This window comes from Neofelis nebulosa, chromosome 2 (genome assembly GCF_028018385.1).
Source record: "Neofelis nebulosa isolate mNeoNeb1 chromosome 2, mNeoNeb1.pri, whole genome shotgun sequence".
Taxonomy (NCBI): domain Eukaryota; kingdom Metazoa; phylum Chordata; class Mammalia; order Carnivora; family Felidae; genus Neofelis; species Neofelis nebulosa.
In genome coordinates this window covers 196,702,582-196,719,283 of record NC_080783.1, presented here as the reverse complement: position 1 = coordinate 196,719,283, position 16,702 = coordinate 196,702,582, and the positions used below count along the sequence as shown (strand labels likewise).

At 46.0% G+C, this 16,702-nt stretch overlaps 1 protein-coding gene across 1 annotated transcript in view; it reads right to left on the bottom strand.

Moving 5' to 3' along the window:
- The window catches only part of CSMD2 (CUB and Sushi multiple domains 2), a 600,568-nt gene that overhangs the window by 192,510 nt on the left and 391,356 nt on the right, over nt 1-16,702 (bottom strand). The window contains 3 exon segments of the mRNA XM_058718151.1: nt 4,957-5,126; nt 9,907-10,095; nt 11,521-11,736. Of these exon segments, the coding sequence (XP_058574134.1) occupies nt 4,957-5,126; nt 9,907-10,095; nt 11,521-11,736 (575 nt within the window).

The window sequence follows — 16,702 nt, the reverse complement described above, 5'->3', positions numbered from 1 at the left end:
GATCCAGTTTTTTAAGTAATTATTAGTTTATTCAGGTTTTTATTTTTTTCTTTTTTAATTTTATTTATTTATTTTGAGAGTGTGACAGCAGGGGAGGGGCAGATGGGGAGACGGAGAGAGAGAGAATCCCAAGCAACCTCCACACAAGTGCAGAGGCTGAGGTGGGGCTCGAACTCATGAAGAACTCACAAACCGTGAGATCATAACCTGAGCCAAAATCAAGAGTCAGAGGCTTAACCAGCTGAGACACCCAGGAACCCTTATTTTTTCTTGATATTAGTACTTTTTATCTGTCAATATTTCCCATTTTACCTGAGCTTTCAGATTTCTTAGCTTAGGGTTGTTCCTAAATATTTTCTGATTGTTTCATAATCTCTACCTCATCTGTGACTGTGTTCCTTTTTCTGTTCCTAAAATTCTGTACCTGTGGCTTCTTTATTCTTTGATCAGTCCTGCAAGGTTTGTGTCTTTTATTAGTTATTTTTCAAGGAACCAGTTGGTTTTGCTGACAATTGCTCCTGTATTTTTAGCTGTATTTATTCTGTCATTTTTGACTTTAAGAAGTCTCTCTCTCCTACTTTCTTTGGACTTACTGTTATATTATCCAAGCTACCTAGATCCTTATTTATTTTTAATCTAGGTGATGTGTCGGAGACTAACAGAGATATATTAAAATCTTCCACCCTGACTTTAACTTTATTTTTGTTTTTTACCTTTCTAGCAGTTTTTATTTAATTTATTCGTGCTATGTTATTTGGCACATAAAGTTTTACTGTGGATTGATTGTACATTTTATTAACATAAAAGAATCCTCTTTTAAATTTCCTTATGAGACTTGAGAGAAATTCTTAAATTTATAACAAACTGATTTCATTTTTCTGTGCTTTACCATTTTTGTTCCTGGCCTCCATTCCATTTTTTAATTGGGTGATCCTGTTTTTCATCTCGATTTAATCTTTCCTCATCTTGGATTGCTCAGTTTTCATTACTGCCTATTTTTGTGTCATAAATATGATATTCTCTCAAATCCTGTTAAGAATACAAATTAGGAGCTTTTAAAGTTTTACTTCTTTGTTGCTTACAGAGGGGCAATTAGCTCACACTCTTCAGACCGGTCCCCTTCTTTTGATCTCTGGAATATTTATACATATCCCATTAATTTTCTTGTTAGCACTCCATCACAGAGGGAGAATAAAATAGGAGAATGGAAATGCCCAGTGGTGTCTAGAGGGGAACAGAGGAATTAGCGAGAAAAGGGCATAGCAGGAGTTCTCCTGCTCCTGGTGCTAAAGTATGCGTGTGTGATTGTGGCAGCCTCTTTTCTGATGAGCCTGACCACTTTTGTTAGGCAACCACGGCATTGCCCTACTTTATCTGACTTGCTGACAGAAGCCAAGTCAAGCCCAGCGTGTCCTGCTGAGAGGGAATTGTGGCTCTGTGTGGTCTCTCACACCTAGCACACTTCTGGAAGAGCTAGTGGTATTGAGATCTGGTCCAGGCCAACAGTACATGGCAAGTCCTTGGCTCTAGGCTCTGCTGCTCTGACTTAGATGTGATTTCCTTAAAGGTTTTGGCACCGAGTCCATGGGCAGGATTCACTTCAGGTACATGAATCATACTTTGATTAGGCCCTTTCTCAACGTGGGTTCTTTTTTGGATATTCCATTTGGCGAAAATTCTTTTAAGCTATATGTGAAATGTGCCCTTGCCTAATTTCCATGGGTGAGGGCGCTTTTCCCTGCATTTGTATCCTTTTAGTCATTTCAGTGGGGACCTGTGCAGGATGGTTTCATATACATATATACACATGTGTTTCATTTGCCATCTTCAGCTGGAGGGTATCTTTCCATACCATTGCAATTTAGAGGCCCTTCCTATCTTACTGAGGTCAGATCAAAATTTTGGTGGGGGCCAAAATAAAAGGAATCGGGTAATTAGGGGAGACAAGCTGAAGTATGTATAGGGGCGTGGTTTAAGGGATTTTTGGTAATTAAAGGTAAGACACAGATCAGGGGTCACAAATGCAAGTCAAGAGTCACTCCATGGGTCAGGATTACAAGACTATATGGAAAGATTGGAAGGTTGATCAGATGTATGATATATTATATCTTGGGCAATAAATAAGGAGGTGGAGGAGGTGACAGGTCAGGAGTTCCTTGGTGTGCACCGGGGTTTCTTTGCAGGGAAAGGCAAGGCCTCAGCGTGAGGAATTTGCCAGTGTTCCGGCAGATGGGTGAGTTCCAGCACAGCAAGGACAAGGTGTTCTTGGAGCTGACTGGTGTTCTGGGCTCCTCCTGCACACGTTCCTGTCGAGGACGACCAGAGTCACAGGCTGGCACAGCAGTGCTGCTACGGCTGACACGGGTGCACGGCCATTCTGGAGACTATTTGGGAAACCAAACTGTGGGTTTCTTTTAGTTCTGAAACAGTTTTGTACCTGTTCATGTCCCAGCTTCTCCCTCAGGAGGACCAAGATCTGAGGAAAAGAGTTAGAGCAGGAAGGGATGACACGAAGCCATCCCATCTCCCTTGGTGCCTTGCCCTCCCTTCCCCAGGTTCCATTCTATAGGAGTTATGGGGGGGCTCAGGGTCCCATGAGTGGCCTTTCTGCCATGTCAGAGCCATAGCCCAGCCTTCTGAGGGGGACACTCAGAAGGCCTGGGCACAGCAGGAAGAAGGTCATCGGCAAGAAGGCAGAGCCCACTATTAGAAGGCTGGGTGGCAGGACCAGCTGGGCAGATGGCTCTAAGACAAAGTCTGAAGACTGGGAACATCCCCCAATAAAACAGGAATTCATCCTTCTCTCTCCACAGCCCTGCAGGACTACCTGGGGTCCTGCATCCTATACAAGTCCTCCCTGACCTCTGACCTGGGTTTTATGGCCTGTGTCTCTCCCTTCTTACCCTGAGTGCCTCAAAAAGTCTCTCTTCTCTCATTTGAGCTGCTCACCTGATCCTAAGACACCACATGGACAGGGTAGTTGGGTGTGCACACCTGTTGACCATGTCTTAGGTACTTCTTTGAATTTAGACCACCCTGGTGAAGAGGCTCAGGTAGCCGCCACACTCCATGTGACCTCTGGCAGCCAAGGAGTCCTTCTGCTGATCCTATCAGGCCACACGCACAGAACTGCTGCTATATCCCCTTTAAAACCTGAAAATTATGTCTCCAGAATTCTTTTCACTGCAGGTTTGGCAATGACCTTCATGCAAGAAGGGCTCTGCATTTCACCAATTCCATCTGCAGCTCTGAAGAGAAGAAATCACCTTGGCCTTGCTGATCCCGGTTATATCCTCTGAAGATCTGGTGTTGATGATGAACAAATGGATGGAGAGAGGTGAGGTCTGGGGGATGCCTGAAGACATGGCCCTTGGAAATGATAAAGTCTTGTATATTGCTCACTTAAAAGGAGATGCACTGTTTTTCTGTCTGGGGAGCTCAGAGGTTGCAAAGTAGAGCTTAAGAAGCCAGTGACTGGGGTGGAGGCGCCTGGGTGGCTTGGTCAGTTAAGCATCCAACTTCAGCTCAGGTCATGATCTCATAGTTTGTGGGTTCGAGCCCTGCGTTGGGCTCTGTGCTGATAGCTCGGAGCCTGGAGCCTGCTTCGGATTCTGTGTCTCCCTCTCTCTCTGCCCCTCCCTTGCTCGTGCTCTGTCTCTCTCTGTCTCTCAAAAATAAAGAAATGTTAAAAAAAATTAAAAAAAAAAAAGCCAGTGACTGTGCCCTGATCCCCCTGGGCTGCTTCACATATTCTATTTCAGGCATACCCGGTCCCAACTGGTCACCTCATGGGTTCAAGGATAATCAGTTTAGAGTGAGAAACACCCTCCAAATGCATGTGCACAACCACACCCACACCCACTCACGTACCCCAGCAAACACATGCCTTAGAGAATGAGTCAAGAATATCATCTCTGCTTAAAAAGCACAGTACATTCATCATATCCAGAGAGAATCCTAAGGGATGGGGATCACTTAATGGTTGCTCTTTGGATTTTTCAGAGTAGTGACCTCTGATTGTTTCTAATGTCAAGACTTCTCTGGCTATGGGGAATAAAACTGTATTAGGATAAGCTAAAAAAGTTTCTTCGCATTGGATGAAAATGGACAACTCTGTGTGAGGTTTTCCTTATAATCCATTTTAATAAGGCAGCTCTTTGACAAATTCTCCAGAGTCCATGCTTTGATTACACACATACTCACACACCATACATTACTGGAGATACACATTAATCACATACACACAAAGAAATACAAATTGTATGTGTGCTCAGTGTCATAACAATCCATAATCAAGCACCGTCACTTCTTTAAATCCACTTTCTTTAACCCTGCTGCCACACATGGGCCAGCACCATGGCATACTGAGCTGCTGAAACAGCCCTGCTAGTCTACAGAAACATATCCTCAAGACATACCCAGATGCACATGCACAAAATACACTGAGACAAGTCTGCACAAACACTGGTCCCTTGAACCAAGCAAACACATAGATTCAGATTCACACACACGTGGAAATGTATATATGAAGGATCTACATCCACAAACACATATCTACACAAATGCACATGCACATACACACGCACACATGCACAATCTATGAGCTCTTCACTATCCAGCATGATGGTCAGAGTCACGATGAAAAACCTGACCCAATGGCCACTCCAACTGAATTTATTATTATTATTATTATTTATCATGCAGTCAACCCGTACTCTACCACCTATGTATTTGAGAACAGTCAAGTCCTAAGCAAACTCTAAAGTCACATTCTTAGACCTTCACGGACCGTTCTGTTTTGGGTTCTCACTTTCTCCCAGGCAAGTGAGGACAATATCCTGGAACTCAGGAGGGAAGAAGAAAGCTTGGGTCATTCACACAGAGAGAAACAAGTAGGTGCTGAGCATACTTTTGTATACCGTAACTCACATCCTCTATGAAATCTATCAGTTTTACCTTGAGGACATCTCCTTCAGACAGTTCAAATGTCCTGGCTTTCAGCTGAATACCCTTCCCCGGCTGGGTCTGGATGGAGTAGATGCATTCATGGTTGTTATTGTAGTTCACAGGAAAGTTGGGGGACAGCAATGTACCCTGAGTGCCCGTGACTGAATTCCCACACTCAGCTGGAAAGAGAATCACAATAATCACAGATTAACCCCCATCAGCCACATGTGGAAAACAACTTACAGCGCTGGAGAACCTCACAACGATGGCACGTTGTTTGCCTGTCTATCTGCCCGAATGCCTGTTTCTCTGTCCATTTGCCTGCTGGCCTATAGGACTGCATATCAAAGGTTTTTTAAAGTATCTGCCCATCTGTAGGCATTTTAAAGAAATTCTGCCCAATTTCTTTCTCTGTCTTATTCTGTGTGTCTGTTTCTCATTGGCAAGAATAGAGATTACCCCACCAGGCATCCTGTACTTTCTTAGTGGCATGAGGCAGCCCTTCTCCACACCTGTTCATACAGTATCACAGCAGCAGAATGATTGAGGAGGATGGCAGGGAGGGTGGGGGTGGTCAAGTGAGGAGAGACGGCAGAAGAGAAACTCAGAGGGGTGAAAACTGAGTAAGTATTGCTAGCATCCTCCAAACTTTACAAGGATTATTTCAATCATTAGTCACAACAACCAACCCCATAAGGTGGGCATAATTATCATCCCTGTTTTAAAAATAAAGGATCTGGTACTTAACAATTTAGATCAATTCTCTCCATTCACCGAGAGGAGGGGGCTGAGAGCCCAACCCTCCTGGTCCTGGAATTTTAGGCCGCTGAGGCTTTGGAAAAAGTTTTAGCATAGACCCACTGAAACCCTGTTTCATTTGACAGCTAATGAATTCACACCTTCCTCTTGAAGTCTTTTCCTCCTCCTCCAGAATGAGTCATTCTTTCCCCATTACTCCCATATCTTTATTTATAGCAGTCACCACATTTTACTTCACCTATTTGTTAACATTTCCGTCTCCTCCACTGTCGATCCTTTGGGATGTGGTCACATTTCTCTATGCCCAACACCCACCCATGCCAGGGTAGGGCAGGCATGAGCAGATGAAAGGGGAGATAGCTCGGTGGCAGGGCAGGGCTGCAGAAACCTGCAATTATCTCTCTCGGGTGTTTAATAGTTGTAGATCCCCTCCCTGTGCTTCCCTATATCAGAGTGCCTACCATATTGCACCCTGATTGCTTCTTACTTGCCGGCATCTTCCACCTAAACTGTGAGTTACTTGAGGGCTCGGGTCATGCTTAATGAATCTATGAACTTCCAAGGCTCAGCCCAGATTGTCTGTAAAATAAATATTTGCCAAATGAATGAATGAATGAATATGGAGGACACTGACCTCAGAAGATGTACCATCCTAAAAATAATTAGGTTCCAGAAGGATGTAAATACAAGTCCAGATGGCAGGCACATTATTTGTCTGGACATATGGAGAATTTGGAGCATGTCTTGAATCTCTGGGGTTGACGGTAGCAAGTCTGCTTTCTCCAAACTATCCCTCAGTGTCCCTATTCTAGGCACAGTATTTGCTGGAAGGGCTCGGAGGTCAACCAATGGGCCACTGATCAATGCACCACCTAGTTAACCCTAATTGTCCTAAGCCTGAAGTGTACTGGGCCAAGGCAGTGTAGATGGAACTTGTGATACAGAGTTGAGCCTCTTGTGGTCTTGGTTTATATTCTTGTGTCCCTCAGGAGGCTCCTTAGACCTTTGAAGACCATGTCTGTGTTCTACAACAGGCCCTTAGTTTTTCAATGGGCCCTACTCCCTGGGCTCTGTCCAGTTCAGGACAGCTTCAGTTTCCTAGTTTACATAAGCCATTACTATGAATTAAATGTTCACGATCCTGTGCCAAATCCGTATGTTGAAGCCTTAATCTATAATGTGATGGTATTTGGAGGTGCGGCCCTTGGCATGTGATTGGGATTAGTGACCGTATAAGCTGAAGAACTGACCAGAGCCCTGTCTCTGCCTTGTAAGGATACAGCAAAAAGGTTGCCTCCCACAAGCTAGGAGAGGACCTTCACTAGACATTGAATCTCCTGGCACCTTCCATCTTGGGTGGCTTGGGCTCCAGAACCATGAGAAATAAATATTTAGTGTTTAAGCCACCCATGGCATTTTCCTTACAGCAGCCTGAACTGACCAAGACAGCCACCATTTGTCTTAGAGCCTGTTTGCAAAGTATCCAAATATGCACAATGAATGTGCTGAGCTGGGGCAAAAAACTAAAGCAATAGCAGTGGACAGGCACCCCATGTACATTTTCTGGGTGCCCTGAGATGAGGGCAGGGATTTGGGGAGGGGGTGCTGAAGGCTTTTAGCCATGTTATTATTACTCAGTCATATCACATGGGCAGCACTCTTAAGCAGCTCTCCATTGTTTCTGGGGTGAAGCATTATTCCCCTCCATCTAGGGAGAGGCCTGTGGAGCAGTGAGATGAGCATGAACAGCCAAGTTATATCAACACTCTGAACCTCGGTCTCTTCATCTGCCTTCATCTGGGCAATAATAGCATCTGTATAAGACTATAGAGAATAAATACATGAGATTTTATGATAAAATAGGTGACCATATGAGGATTGGTCAGCATATAGTAGGTCCTCAACAAGTGTTATTCCTCCTCTCTTTCCCCATCTATCCCAGGTGAATCTACGTGGCTTACCTGATTCCATCTGGAGCCTTAACTGCCTGTGCTCTGGGACTGGCAGACAGCCCAAGAAGCTTCTTGGGAAGTGTGCATTAGCTGCTCAGTGTTCACGGCACCCTCGCTATTCCTGATGCCTCTTGCCCTCTGCCTAGTTCCTAAATTTGGCTTCCCTTAAGCATGGGCTTTGGCATGTTATGGGACACCTTTCCTGGTCTTGGCTTCCAGCACAACTGCTCTGTGCTCATCTCTGCCTCAGCATGCCCCTCTCCTCTTGCCCACCACCCAACACCTTTATGAGGAGGGACACAGAGCTGGTAGCTTCAGATGGGGCCAGTCCTTGGCTGACCACCAGAGCCTGACTCCCTGCCAGGGCTTTTGTCTTGGGCACCGGGGAGGGTACAGGAAGGTAGAGGGACAAGACATTTGCTTCTGGGAGAATTTCCAAAGTAACAGGGGAGGTGAGCAGATGCACTGAAAAGCCAAACACAAGTATAAATGGAAACAAACTGTGCCAGAGAAACAAACAGTCATATGCACAGGAAAGTCCTGCCACTGACTGAGGCATCTGCGACTTCTGTCGTCCCCATCAGGAGAGGTCTCATTAAGGGCAGGGGCTGTGTCTTATCCATCAGTCTGGGGCTCTGGAGGCAGAGGGTTTGCTCTTCTCCATCACACCAGGGCTCCCAAGGACAGAGACATGTCTCCTGCTGCAGATTGGGTCCCCTGGAGTCAGGGCTGTCTCTTCCACATCAAGTTCAAGGGTCCCTGAGGTCAGGGGCTGTGTCACCCTATCACACCATGAATTAGAGCCCAGAACTGTTCATCTCCTTCACAGCTGGGAATGTTTCCTGGTAACACTGTGTGGGTTAAGTTATCCAATTTACACCCACAGTGCACGTAGCAACTGGGAGCATCCCCAGGGTGGGCTTTCCCATGATACCTCCAGCCTGAGGCTCTGTTGCAGGGCTGGTGGTAATTAGAGGTGATTATAATTGCCGTGCATTATTAATAACACACGAAACAGAAGACAAATGTAATAATGAAAATATTGTGAGGTGTCATGAACAAACAGTAATTGGAATAATAAGTTAAAGAATGAGTTTATGTAATGAGATCAATGAGGCAAGAGCTTAAGGAGTGTGTGCATCTGTGGTCCTGAATAATCCCATTCAAGAAAGATTTCCCCCAGAATTACTTAGCTGAGGATGTTTTCCTGGAGAAGGAATGAGTTTCTTGTAGCTGGAGAAAAATTGAATGTACATGGGGGAATGTGTAGGTCTGAATGTGTGTGCTTCAATGTGTGCCCGGGTCAGGGTGCGTGGATGCTGTTGGTGGGGGGGGGGGGGGGGGGGGAGGGTAGTTACAGGAGAAAGGATAAACTCTGGGATTATTTAATGGATCCAAATGGAATTTTGCATCCATGTGTCTTCAGGTTTGCTCTCTGAGATTGTGAGAGGTTATTGGTTATTGATAGATAACAATAAAAAGGTTATTGGCAGAATGATGATAATTATACAGCACCCCATTGGGTTTATGTAAATTATGTCATCTAAACTGGAATAAAGCCTGTGAGTTGAACATTGTTATCTCTGTTTTAGAAATGAGGAAGCTGAGGCTGAGGGGGTTTGGTGGCCTGCCTAAGATCTAACAGCTGGGAAGTGGCTGAGCAGAGACCCGACCTTGACCCTGTGTGACCATACAGGCCCAGCCAGGCCCATCTTGCCAGCCTGTTTACAATTGTCCTCTGCAGAGCCCCAGGCTCCACGGGGATGTCTCAGGCAAGGCTGACCTCAGGGCTCCTGTTTCAGTCAGTCACTGCCGCTTCCAGCTACGGGGTATATTGGGGGTTCATGCGAGATTTCACAGGATGCATGGGTTCTATGCTAACAGCTAGCATGGTAAGCACACCACTATCTAGCCTGTGTTCCATCCAGCCCTGTGTGGCAAGCGCTGAGCAAGCAGAGCCATCAACTTTATAAACGAGGGCCAGCCAGCAATTGTCCCTGCTCCCTGGGCTATCATCCTACTTCTCTCCACCCCTGGAGCCTGGAGCTCTGAAGAGCCTCCAGAGCCTGGCAAGGAGCTCAAGCCTCCCACCCAACGCCCCACTGCAGGCAAGAGTGTGTGCTCAGGCAGTCCTCAAACCCAGGCCTATTGGCCTTTTGGCCCATATGTGTTTCACTACCTCATACCAATCGACTAAAGTTTGGCCCACCCCATTAGTGAAGCAAAATGAAAGCACGTGACCACCTACCAACACACCTTGGCAGAGGCGAACTCCACAGGCGCCGTCTGCCCCCCAGGCACGTGATGCGGGCTGTGCCCTCCAGACGGTACCCGGGGAAGCAGGAGAAGGTCAAGGTGTCGCCTACGCCAAACTGTAAGCCCTTCCGGATGCTGTAGGCTGGGACCTCAGGCTCTTCACAGGGCTCCAAGTCATATTCTGGAAAAGCAGCAGGAGAGCTGGGGTCAGACACAGAATATGGAAACATATAGACACAAACAGTGGGGAGTAAGGAGCCAGAGATAAAGACAGAGGTACAGAATATATGCACACTGACCCACAAAAGGTAAAGAGAATAGAAGAGAGACCCCAAGATGAACAGGGGTGAGAGAGACATACAGTGAGGTGAGGAACACAGCGCTTTGGGCTGTGGGGATGCCTCATACTGCAAGCAGAGAGAGGACACAGTGTTTCTGGAAACATGCTTCCTGGGAGTATTTATGAAGTTCCTCATGACTTGACCCTTCCCTCCTCTGTCCCTTCATCTCCATATTAACCCCAGGCCTCAGGGCTTAAAGACTTTCCAGCCTCTCTCTCCCTAGGCACTGACCCAGATAAATTCAATCTGCTTGGTTCTAGAGGGTCAGAATGTATGACCCAGCCGAAGGCAACTTACACCCGGAGAAAGAATCCAAATGCTTCACTCAAAGCTATGTTAGTAACGCTGACACTTGAGGCAGATGGCAAGCATGATGGGGTGGCATTTATCAGCCAGGGATCTGCCCAATACTTCTAGTGGTGGCACAGAAGTGACCATTTCAATTGTTCCCCAAGGGTATCTCCCTCTGGGACACAGCCCCTGGGGCTCTATTTGGTAAAGAGAAGGAGGGTCTCTTAGATGGGAGGAGACACAGTGGCTGGATATGTCCCACTGGCCAGACTGGCCAAGGCACATGGCAGGTGGCTTCTGCTGGAGGGACAGCATGGGATTAAGCTGGCCATGTCCCAGTTCCTAGAGGCCATATATCTCTTTCCTGTCCTGGGGAAATCCATGTGATGAGAAGGGGGTTCTGGGAAGCAATGGCACAAGAGTGGTGGGAGTAATTGGGACAAGAAGAATGAAGGGTCCTCTTTTCTCCCTGAATACTAAATTAAAGAGCTTTCTTTTCAGGGTTCCTAAACACAAAGATAAATATCTATTGCTACTAAATTAGCATTGGTGAAGAAGTCCCCAAACGATACTCAAATACTCCAATATGTTAATTTCAAATCCCCTTCTTACTTTTTTTTTTTTTTTTAATTGCTGGGATTGTGAAACAGTGGAAGTGAAATCAGGAGAAGAATCAGGAGTTACTAGGGTAGGAAGGGACGTCTTAGTCCAACCAGTTGGGTAGGTGATTTTCAGAGTGAATCTTAAACACCTTCAGGGAAGGAGAGTCCCCCCAAAACCCGCTTCCCAGCCCATTACAGGGAGGTCTGTCCTTGTGTCTAACCCAGCTATCTTTTGCTGCAGCAGTGAGGTCATTCTCCCAGAGATTGGAAAGTGGATCGATATCCATGGGCTGGGAAGACCAGAGGCTGGCAGCAGAGGGAGAGGCAGAATGTTCTGCCATCATTTCCCCCAGGGGACCTGACATGCTTTACCTGCAAAGGTGATGTTGAATCCTTCATAGGACATGGAGAAATCGGAGATGAAGCGGACCTGGGCAGTGAAGTTGCCATAGAGTCCAGCGCTGATGGGGGCTGGCAACCTTGAGCCGGTCAGCTGCCTCAGGGGCTGGGAGAAGCTGCCATTCTCAGTGATGAGGAGGTAGTCGTGGCCACTCTCCAGGTGGAAGGTGTGGAATGTGAAGAACACACCTGCCAAGAGACCGGAAGTGTCCGGGTGACAAAGTGAGATGGCTGAAGCAGCCCAGATGCAAGACAGGATCTGCATAAACATTTGTGAACGTGTATCAATGAGTAGGACTGCGAGCATGCACTGATCGATACATATGGGTGAACCGGAATGAATGCACCCAAATGAACCAGAACACGCTGCTGTCCATAAGTCAGGGAGAAGGACAACTGCTTTATGGCCGTCAAATTTGAAAGGGAGACTTATGGCTAGATCCATGAGAATGCCTCATAGCCTTTTTTCATTCACTGATTCACTCACTAATTTTCAACAAGTATTTGTATATTTGATGGGTGCTTCCTATGGGCTGGGATCCAGGGTCAGGTAGGTGCAAGGGGATATGATATACAAGACATTAAACAAGTAGCTAGGGGTTAAGCTACTTGTAGCCACTTCTAAACTACTAAGCTACTAAGTAGCTCGGTTGGTTAAGTGTCTGACTTTGGCTCAGGTCATGATCTCACAGTTCGTGAGCTCGAGCCATGTGTCAGGATCTGTGCTGACAACTCAGAGCCTGAAGCCTGCTTCGGATTCTGTCTCCCTCTCTCTGCCCCTCCCCTTCTTGTGCTCTGTCTCTCTATCAAAAATAAATAAACAAAAAAAATAAGCTACAGTTCAGAGTGACATGCTATATTGAACATAGTTCAGAATGTGCTAGGGGCAGACTGGAAAGCACTAAAGAAAAACAATAATATTCACTAACGTTTCAGCACTAAGTATCTGTGTGTCACCAAGCCGTGTGTTTTAGTTGCCCTATAGCCAGTCCCTATCGATTGGAAGAGAAGATATGAAACCCAGTTAATCCCACCAATGACATAAGTATGATTATTTCCATCTCCATTTGACACCCAAGGAAACTGAAGCACAAAGAGATAAAGTCACTTGTCCAGGGTCAGCCAGCTGGCAGGTGGCAGAGCTGGGATCTGAAGTGCAGTTTGGCTGTAGGGGTTGACCGAGAAGGTTTTAGCTTCTCAAGCTATAGAAAGAGAGCAGGCAGTAACAGTGGCCAGGTGGTGAGGCAGGTCAGGTGGTGAGAAAGATGGGGTGGCAGGATCTTAACACCCAAAGCAACTCTTGAACTCATCCAGATGGCAGTTGTGTGTGGGTGGGCGTGTGTGTACACGCATGCCCACCCACACGTCAGCGTGCCTATGGGAATACATGCCTTGGATGTGCTAAGGGCAGGTGCTTGGGTAGACTAGGGGGGCTGGGTCCACCTGCTATCAAAAGTCCATGGACCAGTAGCATGGGCATCGCCCAAAAGCTTGTTAGAAATGCAGAATCTCAGTCTCTACCACAGAGCTTCCGAATGAGAATGTGCATGCTAACAAGATGCCCAAGAGATTTGTAGGCACATAAAAGTTTGAGGAATACTTCTCTAGATAATTACTGATAGGCTTTTGATAAATGATGGTTGGATCCAAGCTCTTCATTCTAAAACAGTTTAGATGTTTTCATATTTTTGCTTCTCTGTTGACAGGAGCTGGGGACCCCAGAGTATTTGGGATTCTATGGGGGTGGGTGGGCAGGGGAAACAGAGCCCCACAGAGGTGATAGAGCCAGGCATGCAGCTTGTAATGCCCTGTGCCCAGACAACTGAGATGCATCTATTTATTTCCTCAAAGAAGCAGACCCTAAGCACATACTAAGTGCCAGGCCTGAGCTAAGCCCTGAGAAAAATCTCCCAGTTTAGTGGAGGAGACAGACACATCAATAGTGAGAGTCCAGAATGGGGGCATAGAAGAAGAGTGGCAATTACGCCTGGAGGGTTGGGAAGACTTCTTTGGCATGAGGGATGTGAGCGTTTTGGAGACACACAGGTATGTGTGCCCACGTGTATCCTATACTCTCAATACATTAACATGTGTGCACATGAGAAACCATTCTCAGTCTACAGAGTTTGGGAAAAGGCTTGGTGGAATATATGTCCTTTCCTTTGGGCTAGAGCACGGGTTGGGCGGAGAGTGGGTCAGACACAGCAGAGGGAGTCAAGAGTTGATTAAGCACTAAGCCCCACGCTCTGTTCTTTAGCGTGCACACACAGCCCCTCCATAGGAATAAACATTTGGCTGGCATTCTAAGGATGAGTAAACAACTGAGACGGAGCCCCTAGGTCTCCCAGCTGTGCTGATTGCTTGGGGCTCTTTTGGCCATTGTGAGAAAATGAAGACATTGTCACAGGGACAGAGAGGCCCCATGCTGGGGCTTGAATCCAGATTTGGTGTGATGGATGCACACACAAACCAATACTTGACCGGAGTCACCATGCAGGAGCCTATGACAGATGTGGATACCATGCCGAAGCACACATTCAGAGCTGTGGAAAAGGCATGGGCTTTGAGGGGGCGGTGGCGACAGACCTAGATCAACAGCCCGTCCACCAGCTAGAGGGTCTGGGCCAGTTGTTCAGCACGTCCTGAGTTCTAGTCTCCTCCACTCTAACATGCGGGTGATAGCATCTCCTCATAGATGACATTTAATTCTTGGAGCGAGGCATGACTGGGCTAGCAGATGCAAAGCCCACAGCATGGTGCCTGGCACATAGTAGGTGCTCTCTTTGCTCAACTCATCTCTCAGGCAGCTTTAATGGTTAAAAAAAATGTCAGTTCCAGGGTCTCAGCAAGGGCACGTTCTTTGGACTCCTGAATTGGCCTTTCCCTTTGGCTGGGAAATCGAATAATTCTGAATTTCACACAGGTTAGGGTTTCCCCAGCTGTTCCTCTGTCTGCTGAAGATCAATCAGAGTCAGTGACCTAATGGATCTGTTAACCTGAGACACTCTTACAGGCACTGCCCTCTGGAGAAGGGTCTTGGTTCAGTTTAACTCAATTCATATAAATATTTCTTGAGTTCCTGATGTGCCAGGCATAGAGTCAGAACCTGGGGAAGCTGCAGGAAACAAGGAAGGCAGACATGTCTCTCAAAGATCTGAGAGTCTTCAGGGGGAGACAGAAAATGGAGCTGCAAGTTGTATACTGTGCGGCAAAGTATGAGAGCTGGGAAGTACAGGATCATGTGGGAGCCCGATGGAGGGGAACCCAACTCACACTCAGGGCTGGAGAAAGGGGGTCAGGAAGGCTCATTAAAGGAAGTGAGTTCAGAAGATGAAGAGCTGGCCACACAAGAGGGTTGGTGGAGACGGTGCAGGGGGAGAAAGTGTTCCAGAGAGAAGAAAATCATTTCAATGCACAAAGCTCTAGAGGACAATGAAAGCCTGGGAAGCTTCAGGAACTGAAAGAGTTTCAGTGTAGCTAGAATGTAGTGTCTACAGGGCTCTGAAGGAGGCTGAGAGAGGTGAGCAAGGGCTATAGGATCATGCCAGCTATTTTACAATTTAGAGCTCCATGCTAAGGGTTTGGTGAAGACTTTAAATGCTTCTAAGGAAGAAGTGACCTTGCCATACATCAGTGACCCCTTGTTGATTCTCTGCCTGGAACGCCTTTCATCCTGGCTGATTTTTGCTCATCCTTGAAGACTGGCCTAAGTCTCAACCCCAGGACGCCTACCTAACCAAGCTCTAGGCTGGCCTCTGGATGTTTCCCACCCCTATCTGCTCTTGGCCGTGGTACATTAGACTGTCTCTACCACTAGACTATAACCTTCGTGAAGGCAGCAAAGCCAGAGTGGCTTGTTCTTCTGGGTTTTCCTAGCACCCAGTGTAAGTTCAAGTATAAAATAAGCATTTATTAAGTATTTGTTTAATTGCATTGACTTCTAGGCAAAGACACACATAGAAAGCCAAGGGGAAACACACAGCCCTATAAATTACAGGGGGTTGTTCCTCTAGGGATCACGAGGGGCTACCTTTCTTTCCCTCTTGATACCATGGAGGAGCTCCTGGCTCCTGCAGTGGCCAATGCTGGCCCAGACCTGGTGGAAACAGCTCTGCAGGATGAACAAGGACTCTGTTCCTCTCCTCAGGAACAATACTGTGGGGAGAAGGGGACAACGGGCCCTCTGACTGCCCTGACTGCCTGGAGGGTGCAGTCTTCCCAAGAAGCCCCATGTCATCCTAACCCCAGCTAGTCAGGCCTATTAAAGGCAAGAATGAAAGAAAGCACTTAAGTACACATGGTGGGACTTTACTTTTCTTTCAAATTTTCTTTCTTTATACAAATAGTATAGTTTACATGTAATACATGTTTATTGTTCAAAACTAGAAAAAAATGAGAAGATAAAAATAAGAGAGTAATAGCACTAACATCTTGGGATAGATCTTTTCAGACACTTTTCTATGCATATATCCTTGTTTATTTTTTATAAACTGAATATATTTTTTTGGGAAACATCTCTTTCGATTTAACAACATATTGCAACTACCTCTGTGGGTCTTTAAATATTCTTTCACATTATGCCTTTTAGAGGCTGCACATATAATGCAATAATTATACACAGGTACCCTGTGTTTATTTAACATTTCCTTATTGATGGACATTTGAGTAGCTAACTAATCTTCCAAGTAACAAAGTGTTTTAGGAGGTGTCCTTGTAGCTGAATCTTGATGTACTGTTGTACTTATTTTTTTTCCATATAAATTCCAAAAGAGGAATTGCTGGGTCCAAGGGCATGTATATTTTGAAGGCTTTCGATTCACATCACGGAACCATTATCCAGAAAGTGTCAACCATTTCACACAATGACAGCATTGAAGAAGAGCAGTTGTGTCTCTACAACGTCTCCCACACTGTTTTGATTTTCTCTGCTGACTTGAAAAAAGACATGGTGTTTAATTACTGGTTCAGTTTTCCTTTCTTTAATTATGAGTGGGGTCAATGTCCTTTCATTTGTCTTTCTTCTATCATGAAGCACTTACCGCTTTGCTTATTTTACAGGTGTAGGGACCAGGTATATTCTCCTTAAAGATTTTTAGGAGCTCTTTGATGCATCAGGTTGGTAATCTTTATTTGATTATACACGTTGAAACTAATT